The sequence below is a fragment of the Malaya genurostris genome, chromosome 3 (genome assembly GCF_030247185.1).
Source record: "Malaya genurostris strain Urasoe2022 chromosome 3, Malgen_1.1, whole genome shotgun sequence".
In the NCBI taxonomy this organism is placed as follows: Eukaryota; Metazoa; Arthropoda; class Insecta; order Diptera; family Culicidae; genus Malaya; species Malaya genurostris.
The window spans coordinates 85783205-85799561 of record NC_080572.1 but is presented as its reverse complement, the minus strand read 5'-3'; the positions used below and the strand labels follow the sequence as shown (position 1 = coordinate 85799561).

The 16357-nt window shown below is 40.2% G+C and overlaps 1 protein-coding gene across 1 annotated transcript in view; it reads right to left on the bottom strand.

The window, feature by feature from the left end:
* The window catches only part of LOC131434951 (protein rotatin homolog), a 16775-nt gene extending 418 nt beyond the window's left edge, over positions 1 to 16357 (bottom strand). The window contains exons 1-9 of the mRNA XM_058602292.1: positions 16209 to 16357; positions 15963 to 16153; positions 14571 to 15907; positions 14410 to 14505; positions 14163 to 14349; positions 13016 to 14091; positions 11336 to 12952; positions 1165 to 1514; positions 6 to 1104 (exon numbers count right to left, since the gene is read on the bottom strand). Of these exons, the coding sequence (XP_058458275.1) occupies positions 6 to 1104; positions 1165 to 1514; positions 11336 to 12952; positions 13016 to 14091; positions 14163 to 14349; positions 14410 to 14505; positions 14571 to 15907; positions 15963 to 16153; positions 16209 to 16248 (5993 nt within the window). The 5' untranslated portion in view covers positions 16249 to 16357. The remainder of the gene's footprint in view (positions 1 to 5; positions 1105 to 1164; positions 1515 to 11335; positions 12953 to 13015; positions 14092 to 14162; positions 14350 to 14409; positions 14506 to 14570; positions 15908 to 15962; positions 16154 to 16208) is intronic.

The following is a 16357-nucleotide window of genomic DNA, read 5'->3' as shown; positions in this document are numbered from 1 at the left end:
CTTACTTAACCGCCGTAACGTCATTATGCCTGGTGTAGATTTCCCAAAACTCTAGCCAAAGTTTCGTGACTGAAACCCACGGTTTTTGGAGCTTGGTCACAACGGGATGTAATTTGCTAATATTGTCTAGCACATTGAATTTAGCAATAACCGTACGACCCTCTTGACAAGCACAACAGTTAATCAGTATCCTCAGGCATAGTCTAAGTAGTGTGAGTTCACAATTCGGTCCCTTCACTCTCCCAGTTTCGGCCGTGGCTATCGCTATCGTTAGCTTCAGAATGGAATGCGGATGTCCAGGGTATGTTATTGGAAGACTTCGGCAAACGATGATCGACTTTTCTGTCAGGCAAACCAGTGCTTTCATGAACTCATTTTCCATATCCCGGTTGTTGCTTATCCAGGGCCACAACTGAAGAAACAATTTGCATATACGGAAGATGTTGGCCTGATGCACGAGAATGTCGTTCTGAAACCAGGCCGATAGCATGCCAGCAATAGAAGAAAGTTCTGCCACAATCGGAGCTTTTTTGTTCTCACCATTTTTCCTTACGAAATCTTGATAACTGAGACCAATTCCATTGTATACGCATTCTAAACGCTCGATTAGCATATCTAGGAATTTAGAACTACGCGCTACTCGTTTGGCTATTTCTGAACGATGAAGGAAAACTTGAATTGCAGAATACAATGTTCGCTTTTGTAGAGTAGAAACTAATGCTCCGTTCTCCGGCTTATCTTTGGCGGTTACGATGCGGAATTGCTCGATTAGTGTTGCAAATATCAGTTCTGCGCCTGTTGTGTATGTTGCTGTTCCAAGCTCTTTCCTGGTAGATTTGATGACAAAATGCCTACTGTTTGGATTTTGGTTTTCTTGGTCATCATCTGAAGAAAATCCGTTATATACTCGTTCCAGTGGTTTGATGCATTGATCTTTGCCAGTGAGCGATCGATTTCCGACACTCTGTTTGATGTCCTCGTTTGAATCTAATCGCACAGTTTCCATTAATCCGAGGAAGGATGTGGATTCCGAGATCGAAGCCGTCGGTACACCGGACGCGATAATTAACATAGTGAGAAATCGAAGGCAGACGATTTGGTAGTCTAAAAGAGGAAGGTTTAATATTATTGCAACTTCTTTTGCTGAAAATTTCTTTCTTTTACCTTTCCGTTCATTTTTGGAAACTCCTTGTACAATCAATTGAACTAATGGTTCCAACCTAAACTCGGTCAAAACATATATAATCAGTTGATGACCGATTTTGTGCATGGTAAATGCAAAGAGTAGGTTCATAATGTTGCTTGTTACTTCGTACATTATGTCTTCATTGCCATCGTTGTATAACGTTGGATTTAAAAGGTAAACAATGCCACCAATTACGGCCTGGTATTGTGTGATGAGTTCACAGATTTCTTCGTTGCTAATCTTCAAACATCTCTGAAGCAGATTGCAAATCTCCGATACCATCCGGAATGCCGATCGACTTGGGTGAAGAGGAACCTTCGATACACAGCTGTAAAAATATTAATTGAAATTCTTACTTTATATTAACACGTCGGTCAATTTAACCATGGTCTGACAGATAGATGGCGTCACTATTTAAAAAACGTATACGTTATTGACATAAGTTTGTTTGGCATAATTTCATTTGGTATAAAATAAAGTGATATAGTGTAATTGGCCCGGGTTGGTGGTTCAATGCATAGGGCGCTGGTCTTACAAGCCAGTTGTCGTATGTTCGAGCCCCGACCTGGAAGGATTGTTAGTGTCTGTAGGATCCATAGTACTAGCCATGCAATGATTCTGTACACTAAGAATCGGCTGCGAAGTCTGTTGAAACAGAAAGGCCAAATTCTCTGTTTTGGTTTTTTGGTGTTTTGTCTCTTTTATTCGTGAAGCCAAGAGTATCGCATCACTCGTATAAGACACTACTATAATATATATTTTAATAAATTATTACTTCTGTATACAAGATAGACATTGCTTTTGTTCAGCAACAATATTCTTTACATTTTTCTCGCTTACTGTATTTAAATATTTTGTTCACAAAAAAGTTATAATCAAATTTACATATTTTTCGCTTCCAACTAAAAATAATGCACCAGTGTAAATGAAAGACTGAACATCAGATTGAATTGTCGTAAAGGTTGATTATAGTTATAGAAAACTGTAACCAAATAACGGAGGTTTGAAAAAAACGCTAGGGTAGAAATTTACCCCCCGAGAGCGATCTAGGGTTAATAATCGGTTCCAGTCGAATCTAGTATCAGAATAAATTTTATATGGAATTATAATAAATGAAAACCATGTCAAACCACAATTATGCCAAGTAAAATTATATTTAATTTAATTTTGTGCCATATATAACGTGATATAACGAAATAGACTAAACAAACTTATGCCAAATAACGTACACACAATTAAAATGGGAGGTGAATAATGTCGCTAGAGATGCCATCAATTTTCATAGAAAATCTGTATCACCCTGTATAGAAAGTCTATATTTATCTGTATTCACTAATAATATGAAATGTGACTGTTCGCCGCGATCTTTCAAAACGTTACGTTACTTTGATCCGCAACGATAACAAAGTTCTCTTACCTATTACAGAAACTTTCCAACTACAACGATTAGAACCAGGCGCGTACACAGGGGGGGGGGGGGGGGGGTTTAGGGGTTCAAACCCCCCCCCCCCCCGAAACAAAAAATTCTAACCCATGGGAAACATTGTGATATAAATTGTACATGTGTTAATTTATCACCATGTTCTAAACCCCCCCCCCCCCCCCCCCCCCCCGAAAATTTTCTCTGACTACGCGCCTGATTAGAACACTACTCACACGATTCTAGTGTGAAACACACATACCATTCCCATGTCGTATATAATAATTGAATTGAATATGAATTCAAACAGAGTACAATAGATATAAACTTACCAGGCTGCCCATTCAAAATTTTACTCACAGTTTATGTATGCGATCCTGTATATCTAACGCTCGCATTTTTTTTCCGAAAAATAGTACATTTGGCGTAAAAATCAAGGAAATACAGTACATCGACTTTAAAAATACAGTACATTTTACAGTAAGGTTTTTTTTTAAATAGTGAATAAAAAACAAAAGCAAATAAATTTGATCAGCATCTTACGAGGAAAACAGATTGAAAAAAATGACATGCGAATACAACTATGAAATGAAAACCGCGAAAAAGCCACCGCAGAGATGGGACTCGAATCCGTAGCAAGCCAAATACGGGTAAATCGTTTTGCCTATTAAACTATCCTACATATGAGACACACATACAAACAGCCTAACTGAACATAAGAACCGAGCATGTTCAGCTGTACTCGGGCCCTACGGCGTTCATTTGTAGTCATTTCTCAATAACAATCCATCCGCAAGGTGTTTCAGCCCTCAATTAGTCCGTTTTTTTATGTTTCACATGCAGGATAGCTTAATTGGTAAAACAATTCAGGAGGATAGGAACTATTTTCAGGTTCGAGTACCGTCTCTGCGGTAGCTTTTTCACGGTTTACATGACAGTTGCATTCGCATGTCATGTAAAATTTACTTAATACGGCTCTACGTCTTAACAATACTAAACAAATCGTTCAAAGCAAGTTCATAAACTCAATTATTTTTTATTTCCTTTTTAGGGCATTTTAAAAATCGTCGAAAACTGAAAAATGTGCGAAAGTAATAATAAAAGTTTTTGAGAAGCGGATGTTTTTGATAATGTTTTTGATTTAGAGTATATTTTCTTTTTGGTTGAGACATTTTTCTTTTTTTTAATCATCAAAGTTTCGCCTGATTGTTGTGACGCGCTCTGAACGCTTTGTGTGTTTTCACTCACATTCGCTACGTGTTGTTACTGTTCTTGTACTGCCACAGATCGAAATTCGATGCGTTGAAGATTTAAAATTCTGTATTGAATTTTAGTGTGAAAAATACAGTACATTTAAGTGTAAAATACAGTAGATTTGAGGGTTAAAAACAGTACACAGTATTTGAGTCGAAAATACAGTACAATACTGTAAAATGCAGTACGGATACGAGCGTTATGTATATCTGATATCTATGTTGCAATCTGTATAAAATTAGTATGTATCAAATCTGTTTGTGTATCTAAAAATCTGTATAATACAGATAAACGAGTATAAGTTCCATCTCTAGATTTCACAGACATAACTGAAGGATGAGTATATGAATAAAACTGACCTGCTTCTCTCACACTACTTCTGAATATAGATAATCGTTCGTATTAGTTGATTGCGTGAATTTTACAACTTTTACCGCTTCGCTTCCAGAATTGTAACGATGTATCTATATTAAAGTATGACTTATTGACCACAAACATATTCTGCGTACAATTCAATAATACACTGAGGTCTTTTTTTATGCGGTCTTTTTTTATGCGGTTTTTTTTACGCGACTTTTTTTATGCGAATTTTCAGAGTTATGCGGTTTTTTTTTATGCGAAGTTTCAAAGTTACGCGGTTTTTTTTTATGCGAATTTTCAGAGTTATGCGGTTTGCCCTTCTGCGGTCTTTTTTTATGCGAAGTTTCAGAGTTATGCGGTTTTTTTTATGCGAATTTTCAGAGTTATGCGGTTTTTTTTTATGCGAATTTTCAGAGTTATGCGGTTTTTTTATGCGGTACGTAAATTCGCATAAAAAAAGACTTCAGTGTACTAAACAAATAAGAGTAACAAAATACAACACACAATGTTGTAGTAGTTTTTTGTGGTTTTACATAATCAGTAGAGGAAGTCTTCGCAAAATTCTTTGAAAATATTTGGATGGTTCTAAAAAGAACCGATTTGTGAATCTTATACGATGTTTATAATCCAGATCAAGAATTTAGTTCTGGAGTTCTGTGAATTCTAGAAATAAGTTCTGAACCTGAAGTAAGGAATGGAATTCAGTTTCAGAATCCAAGTTTCGAATTTAGTTCCAGCTTGCAGCTCCTGAATTCTGGGAACAAAGTCTGACTCTGAGTTTCCTGGATTCAGTTTTCTAATTTCTTTCCTGAATTTATTTCCAGAATTCAGAAGGTAAAATCAGAAATCTTACAGTTTCCTTATATAACATTTTGGTGAGGAAAGGGTTCCGATCTGCTTTGTAGCTCTCCAAAATGCTTTCCCTCTTCGTTGCCACTTTATATCACTCCGAATTAGTGCATGCGTGGCATAACTCTTTCAATACGAGGAAATAACAATATTATCAAACACTTTAGATTATTTATTTATGTTGATTTTCTTACCTTTTGTCATAGTTCATATCTTGATTTACCTTAATTCCAGTGGCTCTATTCAACTGTGTTGTGTAGGCCTGCTTTTAGTGCCGTGCCGAGGAAATTTGACGCCCGGGAAATAAGATTTGCTCGCAAAAGAAAGCTGAACTCCATCTCCGGAGAGATGATTTGGGCGAGCAAACAAAAAAACAAAGGTTCGATGGATTAGTTTGCCGCCCCCCTTAAAACGTTGCGCCCGGGGCGAGCGCCCCCTTCAAAACCTACAAACACTTGATTCGGTAAACTGTGTTTCAATTGAAATCTATGTGGAAAACAATGTGACATTCGTACGACAATCATATAGAATCTATAAGTAACGATACATCATATCGTTTTTAAGTGCATTTCAGATAAATGTAGCACGGTTTCCACTAAATATCAGTTTTTACACTCATTTTATGAGCTAGGTGTATATTTTTTCACGAATTTCATGTGTTCTTCAAGTAGTGATAGTTCAAATAGTTTGCACAAGCTCCAGGCCTTGGAAAATTAAATTCCGAGCAAGAATTTCCATCACTTCCTGGGACTTCAAAACCCCCGAAAGTCCCTAAAGATCAGTCAGAAAATTTACCAAATACTGGGTTTGTTAAATTCTCTGATATTGTGGACTGGATCATGTCTACTTTCAATATTTCTGAACCTCTTAAAAGCCTGATAATGGCTTTTATTCCTACAGTTAAAACATTCTTGAAGCAGTTGACTGCAAAATGGCCCCTTCTTTCAGCGATCGTATCCTTCGATGGCTAAGACACCCACCGAGGTCACGGATACAATCACTGTTATACAGTGGAATTGTAGAAGTATCATCCCAAAAATAGATCCTTTCAAATTTCTAGTAAATAATCTGAAATGTGACGCATTTGCATTGTGCGAAACTTGGCTAACTTCTGAAATACCCTTAAACTTCCACGATTTTAACATTATTCGTCTGGATCGAGATGATTCCTATGGAGGAGTACTTTTGGGGATCAAAAAGTGCTATTCTTTCTATCGCATTAACCTCCCCTTGATACCAGGTATTGAAGTTGTCGCATGTCATGTTACAATCAAAGGCAAGGACCTTTGCATTGCTTCCATCTACATTCCTCCAAGAGCCTCGGTTGGGCATCGGCGGCTCAATGATATCATAGAGCTTCTTCCCGCACCGACGTTGGTTTTAGGAGACTTTAACTCACACGGTACGGGATGGGGCTGTCTTCACGACGATAACAGATCAACTATGATCCATGATATCTGCGACAACTTCAATATGACAATCTTGAATACGGGGGAAATGACACGAATTCCTGCACCACCAGCAAGACCAAGTGCGCTGGACTTATCCCTTTGCTCGACATCGCTACGGTTGGGTTGCACGTGGAAGGTAATCCCTGATCCCCACGGTAGCGATCATCTGCCTATCGTAATTTCAATCGCCACCGGATTAAGACCATCGGAAACAATCAATGTTTCGTATGACCTCACACGAAACATTGATTGGAAATGCTACGCAAATTTGATATCTGAGAATCTAGAAACAACACAAGAACTTCCTCCGGAGGAAGAGTACACGTTTTTGGCTGGCTTGATTCTCGACACCGCGACTCAAGCTCAGACGAAACGTGTACCCGGCGCGAAAACTAACATCCGTCCCCCCAACCCGTGGTGGGACAAAGAGTGCTCAGAATTAAACGCGGAGAGAACTTCATCATTTGTCGAGTTTAGGAAAAACGGAACACCTGATAATTTCAGAAACTACGCGGCATTAGACGCTAAAATGAAAAGCTTGATTAAAGCGAAGAAAAGCGGTTATTGGCGTCGATTCGTAGACGGATTATCGAGAGAAACATCAATGAGCACTCTTTGGAACACAGCCCGACGAATGCGCAACAAAAACACCACAAACGAAAGCGAGGAATATTCTAACCGCTGGATATTCGATTTCGCTAAAAAAGTATGTCCTGACTCTGTTCCGGAACAGACAATCATGCGCGTCGCTTCATCAAACAGAAACGAAACACCTTTTTCGATGGTCGAGTTCTCACTTGCGCTTTTATCGTGTAACAATAAATCTCCGGGGTTAGACAAAATCAAATTCAACTTGTTGAAAAATTTGCCTGACTCTGCCAAAAGGCGCTTATTGAATTTATTCAATAGGCTTCTTGAGGATAATATTGTCCCACATGACTGGAGACAAGTAAGAGTTATCGCCATTCAAAAACCAGGGAAACCAGCCTCCGATCACAATTCGTATCGGCCGATTGCTATGCTTTCCTGTATCCGGAAATTGTTCGAAAAAATGATTCTGTTTCGTCTAGACAATTGGGTCGAAACTAATGGTTTACTTTCAGATACACAATTCGGCTTCCGCAGGGGCAAAGGAACGAACGATTGTCTTGCGTTGCTCTCAACCGAAATTCAAATGGCATTTGCTCGTAAAGAACAAATGGCGTCAGTTTTCCTAGACATCAAGGGGGCTTTTGATTCAGTTTCCATAAACATCCTATCTGAGAAGTTGCATCAGCATGGTCTTTCACCAATTTTGAATAACTTTTTGTATAATCTGTTGTCCGAGAAATACATGTATTTCGCGCATGGTGAATTGTCGACAATACGATTCAGCTATATGGGTCTTCCTCAGGGCTCATGCTTAAGCCCCCTTTTATACAACTTTTACGTGAACAACATTGATGAATGTATCAACACATCTTGCACGCTAAGACAACTTGCCGACGACAGCGTTGTGTCCATTATAGGACCCAAAGCTGCCGATCTCCAAGGACCATTGCAAGATACCCTCGACAACTTGTCGACATGGGCTCTTCAAATGGGTATCGAGTTCTCTACGGAGAAAACTGAGCTGGTTGTATTTTCAAGGAAGCGAGAACCAGCACAATTACAGCTTCAACTAGGGGGTGAAACCATAGCTCAGGTCTTCACATTTAAATATCTCGGGGTCTGGTTCGACTCCAAAGGCACCTGGGGATGTCACATTAGGTATCTGAAACAAAAATGCCAACAGAGAATCAATTTTCTTCGTACAATAACCGGATCATGGTGGGGTGCCCACCCAGGAGACCTGATCAGGTTATACCAAACAACGATATTGTCCGTGATGGAATACGGATGCTTTTGCTTCCGATCCGCGGCGAACACTCATTTCATCAAGCTGGAAAGAATTCAGTATCGTTGTTTGCGTATTGCCTTAGGTTGCATGCAGTCGACTCATACGATGAGTCTCGAAGTGCTCGCGGGCGTCTTACCGTTGAAAAACCGATTCTGGGATCTCTCATATCGATTGCTAATCCGATGCGACATCTTGAATCCGATGGTGATTGAAAACTTCGAAAGGCTTGTCGAGCTCAATTCTCAGACCCGTTTTATGTCCTTGTATTTTGATTACATGGCTCAGAATATTAATCCTTCTTCGTTTGTTTCCAATCGTGCTCATTTCTTGGATACTTCTGATTCTACTGTGTTTTTCGACACATCCATGAGAGAAGAAATTCGTGGAATCCCGGATCACGTGCGCCCTCAAGTGGCCCCAAATATTTTTTATAATAAATTTAGAACAGTCAACTGTGAAAAGGTGTTTTACACTGACGGTTCAAACATCAACAGGTCCACAGGCTTCGGCATCTTCAATCAAAACATCACCGCTTCTCACAAACTCAATGATCCGGCTTCAGTTTACGTCGCAGAATTAGCTGCTATTCAGTACACCCTTGAGATCATTGAAACCTTGCCCAAAGACCATTACTTCATTGTCACGGACAGTCTAAGCTCAATAGAAGCTCTCCGGGCAATGAAGCCAGGAAAGTATCCCCCATATTTCCTGGGGAAAATACGGGAACACTTGCGAACTTTATCTGAACGGTCTTATTTAATATCGTTAGTCTGGGTCCCTTCGCATTGTTCCATTCCAGGCAATGAAAAGGCAGACTCATTGGCTAAGGTGGGCGCATTAGAAGGTGATATTTATGAAAGACCAATCTGCTTCAATGAATTTTTCAGTATCTCTCGTCAGAAAACTCTCTAAAGTTGGCAAACTTCATGGAGCAATGGCGAACTGGGACGATGGCTACATTCCATTATCCCTAGGGTATCGACGAAACCTTGGTTCAGGGGGATGAACGTGAGTCGCGATTTCATTCGTGTTATGTCGCGGCTCATGTCAAATCACTACACCTTCAACGCACATCTCCGGCGTGTTGGGCTTGCGGAGAGCGGTCTCTGCACCTGTGGCGACGGTTATCAGGACATCGAGCATGTCGTGTGGTCGTGCGTAGAGTATCGTGACGCCAGGTCGAAGCTACTGGAATCCCTTAGGGCCCGAGGTAGACCGCCTGAGGTTCCGGTTCGGGATGTGTTGGCGAGTCGGGATAGTTTATATATGCTTCTCATATACCAGTACCTTAAACACATTGATATACAAGTGTAATGTGTTATCCCTCGCTCAGAAAGTATAAACTTCACCTACAGGTTCGACACTAACATCCGCCCGATTCTCTCGATCCCCGTCCCTGTCCACCATCTTCATTGGAACTAACAAGATCTTTTTTTGTCACTAACTTTTTCGTTACCCCTTCCCTGTCTCTTCACCATCTCGATGGCAACTAATTAGATCTTTATCGTTTTCAAACATTTTGTTCCCACATCCCCTTTTTACCCCGTTTCCACTATATTTACTTTTTTTTCATTCTCTTCCGTAACATCACCATCATCGTCCACGGAAGGCCGCCCCAGTCGAAAACCGGCATGCGGGCCACCCGCCGGGCCTTCGTAGCCTGGGGGTGTTTCCCGCGGACCCACACGGACCGAAGGATGCGGCCAACATGGATCTTCGCCAACGGCATATGGAAGACCCTCATGCGATATTCAATTCACCGGCCACTACCGATAGCTTCTCGAGAATCCGCTACCGCTACATTACATAATGATACTTTTCTAGTTTTAAGTTAGTCGTAATTAAGATTAGTAAATACCCTTGGCATCTTAGAGCTTAAGCAGTGTGCCTTAAAATTATACTATAATATTGAATAAAAAAAAAATAGTTTGCACATGATGCTAGCGTGCAAATTATTTTCAGTGAATAGAGCTCTATGAGCTTTATCGAACACACATTTGAAACCACTTCCGGTGAAACCGTCAAGAGTGAACACGTTGTATCGGGTTAATGCGATATAAATTTGAGTGTTTCGCGTATTCGAGTCTTTTTTGAGATTATACCAGATGTGGACGTTTAATGCATTTCTAAGATATATGGCATTAAAATTGGCTTTTTGTTTCGGCATTTTTTTACTCGGATTTCCGAAGTTACGCGGTTTTTTTTTTGTTGAGCGGTTTATTTTACGCGGTACGCATTCCCCGAGTAAATAGAGACCTCAGTGTAGTGATTATCATGACTTCGATGTTAGTGCCAGTCTTGTCCCATCCGATTTCGAAGAATTTAGGGTGATGATTCTTCTTTGCTGGACGAATTTTAATGTTATCATTTTTTTGATTCCATATTTTATAGGTAATAATATCTTTTCAGGTTCACGTTTTTCATTTAATTTTTTCCTGATATTTCTTGGTTGTTTCTGATACTATTTGTGAAATGCATGTTTCATTCGTGATTTCATCGTGAGCTCGGGTATCAATTTTAACCGGTAATAAAGTGATAATACTGTAGTATTCTTTCGGTGCATCATTAGCATTTTGTTCACCGCCAAACATCAATAATTATTAAATTTTGGTTGCCATATAATACAAGAAAATGTTATAAAATAACCGTCATTACGATGACTTAATAGCAAGATCCACCATATTCGCGACATTTAGCCCCCAGGGACTATTTTATGTTTTCGGATTTGAAAAAAAAGAAGCTTACTGTAAAGAGAATCGAATGATGAGGCCATCGCGGATATCTGAGCGTATTTTTACGGCTAAGGAAGTGGAGTAGAAATGTTGGAACGCCGTTGGACCAATACAATTGCTCTTCAAGGAGAATACAATGAAAAAATTTTTTGACCCCGATCTTTTTGACCGACGTAATATTACAAAAAAAATTGAATTACTCACTTCATCAAACGTTGCAGGCAACACTTCTCTACCAAAACGTCCATCAGTTGCGGTTTCAAATCCAACAGACTACTGAAAATCATACTGTAACTTTTCACCACGTCACAAGTCACAATCTGAACGCCGTCGAGTTCCTCCACACTCATATCGTCTAGAGTGGTAAAACACTGAAGCGATTCCAGTGCCTGCTCGACAAACCGATATTTTCTCAGTATCACTAGTACGGTTTGTAACGGATCGGCATCAAGCTGGCAATTACTTTCCTTGTCAAATGGAAGCATGAACTTATGCAACGGTCCATCTTTATCCAGTCTATGTGTGAGCAGATTTATCAGCAGACCCGCTGCGGATTCTTTAACCAGCCCAGCTTCCTCCGGGTCGAGTAAAGTGTTTATACAACACGCGTGGATTCCTCCCGGTAGATAGCCACATTCCTTGATGATTGAATGCGCTCCCGATAGGGACTTCGCAATTTTGGCCAGGACATTCCAGGTGCATGACCGGATTAGAGTGCTGGTGTGACTGCACTGCATCGATAAGACTCTGTAGTTTTTCGCTTTAAGATGTACCTCTTTTGTTTGGTCAAGGATGAATGACATAATGAGTAGACAGTTTTTGGTTATAGTCGAACCTGAATATGTGATCGATCGAATAAGGTTTATGTAGGAACAAAGCTTGTTAACCACATGGTTGAAAAATTTACTATCAAACTCGATCAGGCCGCTGTGGATAACAACTCGTGCTAAACCGATTAACGATAAGATTCGCAAGAGATCACATTTCTGTAGATCGGTGTCTAGTCGATCAATGATGATTTCGAAAAGTTTATTCAACAGATTGAAGTTGTGCTCTTTTTTTATTTTCATCTGATAGCTTTTCTCGTTGGTTAGCAGACACGTTACGTTCGGATTTTCGCAAGACAGTGCTTCTTGCAGAGTGATTTTAATGAAATCGGCATTCCTCATGAACAAATCGCTGGAACAGGTGTCCGATTTCAAAAGCTGAATGAAGACACTAGTCTGTTCGAAAAGTAAAGTAACAATCCAGACCAGTACGTTCTCGTAACCAATTTGTATCAAATCCCCCAGCAGTCCAATGACGGCAATAAGCAATCTCTCGTCGGCAGGCGTGTTTGGGGATGTAAGTATAAACTTTTTCAGGTGTTTCACGATGGAGTTATGCATAATTTGTTCCTGCATTGGTAGAATCAGATTACACTCCAAGCCGGACAGTCCAATGGACACCTCCGCATGGGACGAAGCAGATGCAATATTTTTCAGATTGTTCCGAAATATGTCATCTACGTGGGAAGTTTTGATCATGTTTATATCGGTTCTAGTTATTTTGAGCATCTGATCGAACTGCAGGCAGTGATCGTCCAAATCTATTATCTCTCCATCCTCGTTGTGTTTTGCGATGACCAGGTGCGGAGGAAGAATGCTATAATCCAGCACACGATCTCTGTCTGTGTTTGGGGACTGCCGACATTTTTGGGAATTCACTAGAATGTTCTCGAAAGCATCAAACCACTGACAGGCAAACGCTAGCCGTAAAAACCGCCATGCAACCTGGCGGTAGTTGTCCATATTTCCGAAATTTCCATTTGTTTGATTTAGGCTGAAAGTTTAATATTGAAATTTGTTTGCACAATAAATCACCTTATTCGATTATACTAAATACCTTTCATTGCTGATAAGAACATTGTTCCTACTCCAAGATGTTGCACACTCAATTCCACAGGTTCTTTTGACCATGCGAACACTGTTGTCCCGCATCGGATCAAGTGCAGAAAATCCTGTTTCTTCTATACCACTCACTCTCTCGAGGAAAATTTCTTCCAGAAGGCTCATTTCATTGAACGGGCTACATTTCCAGTGAAATTCGCATACGTACGGGATGCTGTAGTAATTGCATATGGCCGGTAGGGAAATTGCCTTCCCACAGCCTGTTGTGTAGCCACTGAATAACAGTAGAAACAATAACGAACAGCAATCCTTCTTGAATACCGGTAAATGATGATACGCAAGCAGAGCCCGTATCACCAAATTAAACACGTTCACATTGTCTGCCAGAAACCGACTGAACTCGGGAATCGAAAAGCACAACTTAGTGAGAATACCGATCGCAGGTACCGCGCTATCCGGATAATCAAGGGAATGTTCCTCTCGCAGAGCGTTGTCCAGAGCTTTTAATACAAATGCCCACCCATTAGCTTGATGCATGATCTCGCAAAGGCAGGGGTCTTCAGCCATTAGGTTTAACTGAATTAGAGTACTGCGCCGAATTGCTGGATCGGAATTTTCCTGTTCCAGTGTATCGAGCAGCGGTTTGATGGCACTCAACTCGTATACGTCGTTCGATAGATGTTTTGCTACATCATACTTCGATTTCACTAGGCATATTGCATTGGAAATGGTGTCCCGGATATGTTCAATGTTTGGAGAATAATGTTGACTATTGTTGGTGCCACTGATAATGAAAAGGACACGTGTTAGTGCTTCCTCCCGGAGATCGGTATCATCTTGGAAGAGGAAGCGTAGGTTGCCTCGAATAAGGTCGCTCATGGGAAGTCCCGAATCCGGATGTAGAAGGCCGATGATAGCACGGGAAAGGGTGGAATGTTTCTTGCTGATGGCTACCGTTTGAAGCAGCGGCATCACGGGAAGGATGATGTCCAGCAAATCGATCCACCGATCTAGCAGAAACGTTCTGGAGTTCAATACAAACAATAGAATAGTTTCGGCTCGCTGTTGAATCTAAATGTTACAAGAATGTTGAATCTAAATGTTAAAGAAAAAAGTCTGTGTATCTTTATTTCGATGATTACCTTTTCGTTGACACTGCTGCAGCCGAAGCAAATAACTTCGACAAGAATTTCTACCGTCAGAGGAATACCTAATGAGTGCAGTTTACCTTTCATTTTAGGAAAGCTTCGTCTATGTGTCAGGATAGCTCCTTCGTCCAGGCAACTGATAAATTCTTTGATCACATTATTGCACTGATCGTAGGCAGCACTGCGAAAAAAAGCAACACAATACAATCGGAAACATTCGAAGCACTCAGCTTATAAATACCATTTGACAGTCGGCTCCGTATGGGAGAGTAATCGCAAAACTAGCTTTTCGGCCGCCTCTTTTAGTTTTGGGTTTCCTTCGAAAAAACAGTAACAGCTAGGTACATTCAGAGAAAAAGTTTACTATTAGAATTATTTATGATCTGAAAATAATTCACTCACTTTCCGACAGCTTTTATCATCAGCTTCGCCATTTCGACAGATCGATGAAGATACAGTGTATCGATCGCTTCCAGACCCCTGAATATCAGCTCTTCATCAGACAGGGCCGCTGGCTGTCGAAGAATAGAAACCGCCGAAGCGAATATTTCATCTGCACTGAGCAATATTTGCAGCTTACGATTGTCTTCTCTAAGTGCCTGCTGTAGCACAGGTTCGTAAATCGATGGATACATATGCTTCATAGGATAATCCAGAGCCGCTATTTGTAATTCATGAAACCAGTTTCGATCTCCTTCTCCCAGGGATCTCAGATGGTTGATTGAGTTTATCGTTTCCAATTCAGCCGGATTATGCGGTTTGTGTGGGAAGCAGGTATCATCGACAACTGGCTCAACATGCTCAACATGCTCTGCTGGATTGAAACGACGTAGAAACGTCGACATGATATTGATAGTCACTAGATACTTTGTTCTGGCTGAGAAACACTTGGAGTTTGCTTCCCAATTTTGACGAAAGTGTTTTGCGAGAAAACCCAGCTCGTGCCGAATTTCCAGAAATAGAAACTTTTCTAGAGTTCGACTAGAACCCAATTCAATCAGTTCGTAAAACAGGTTAAATATTTTATTTGAATCCTGCAGATCCGGATTATCTGATATTTCCTTTAGACAGACTATTCCGAGGAGAAAAAGTTCATGTACGTAAGCGGAAACAGAGATTTGAACATGTTTTCCGTCTCGAGAATGATTTTGGAAAGTATACATGCTGGTTAGTTCTAGTGACTTCAGTCGCTTTTGAATTGACATCGTTAATCGATGGAATATTTCAACAGTAGTTTGAATACTCGCCTTCCTCATCTCCAATAATTTAACCAGTGAATGAAAAATGTATGGAGGCTGTAAAAAGAATTCCGCTGGATAATCATTTATAGAAGGCACTAAATAACTGTAAGCATGATGAATATCTTTCTCGTCACCATCGGGTTGCAAGGATGAATTTAGTTCTCTTAATGTTTTTGCATCCGAAGATAACGGAACTTCCCAGCATTTTGTGTAATAGTTGGGATTACGTTTAATCTGTTCTTGATTAACACCAACACTCTCTCTGGGGGAAGCGGTTAAATCTATACAGTCGACTTTTAAACTGGCGAGACTCTCAGCAATACTTTCCGGATTAGGTTGTATTTGTTCTATCTGCTGTACGTTGTGCACTTGTTGGACAATATTGTCCACCAGCTCGGACAGTGCGTGGTTTGATCCTATTAAATATTTAATTTTGCCTAGTTCTTTCAATAATCGATTGCTGGTGAAGTGATTGACGATGTTTGGGCCATGTTTACTCTAGAAATTTTGAGTAATAATGAACAGTTACAATCATCTTAGCCTAAATCCGTACCTTTAATAGTAGAGATAATAACTCCAGCACTGCCGTTTCCTCACTAATGGGGACATTTCCGAACCAACGAATAAGATTCTTTACTAGCGATGTAGGCTTGAACTTGAGGTCCTGGCTCTGCCATAAGCTTTGTTTCACTTTATTTTCTACGTCGTGCAACGTTCGTATGCGAATCTCGTGAATTTCATGATCTGAATTAGAGAAATATGTATCACAAGTCATTAAATATGTTTGTTTGATACATACTCAATTTGTCCAACATTTCCTGAGTAATAACGAGCGTCATGTCGTTAGAAAATAATCTCAATATTAAGCATAAACTAATAGATATAGAGATAAATCAAATATCCGTTACAACTGATAAACACAAACGGCTGAGAGCATAAATCGGCGGA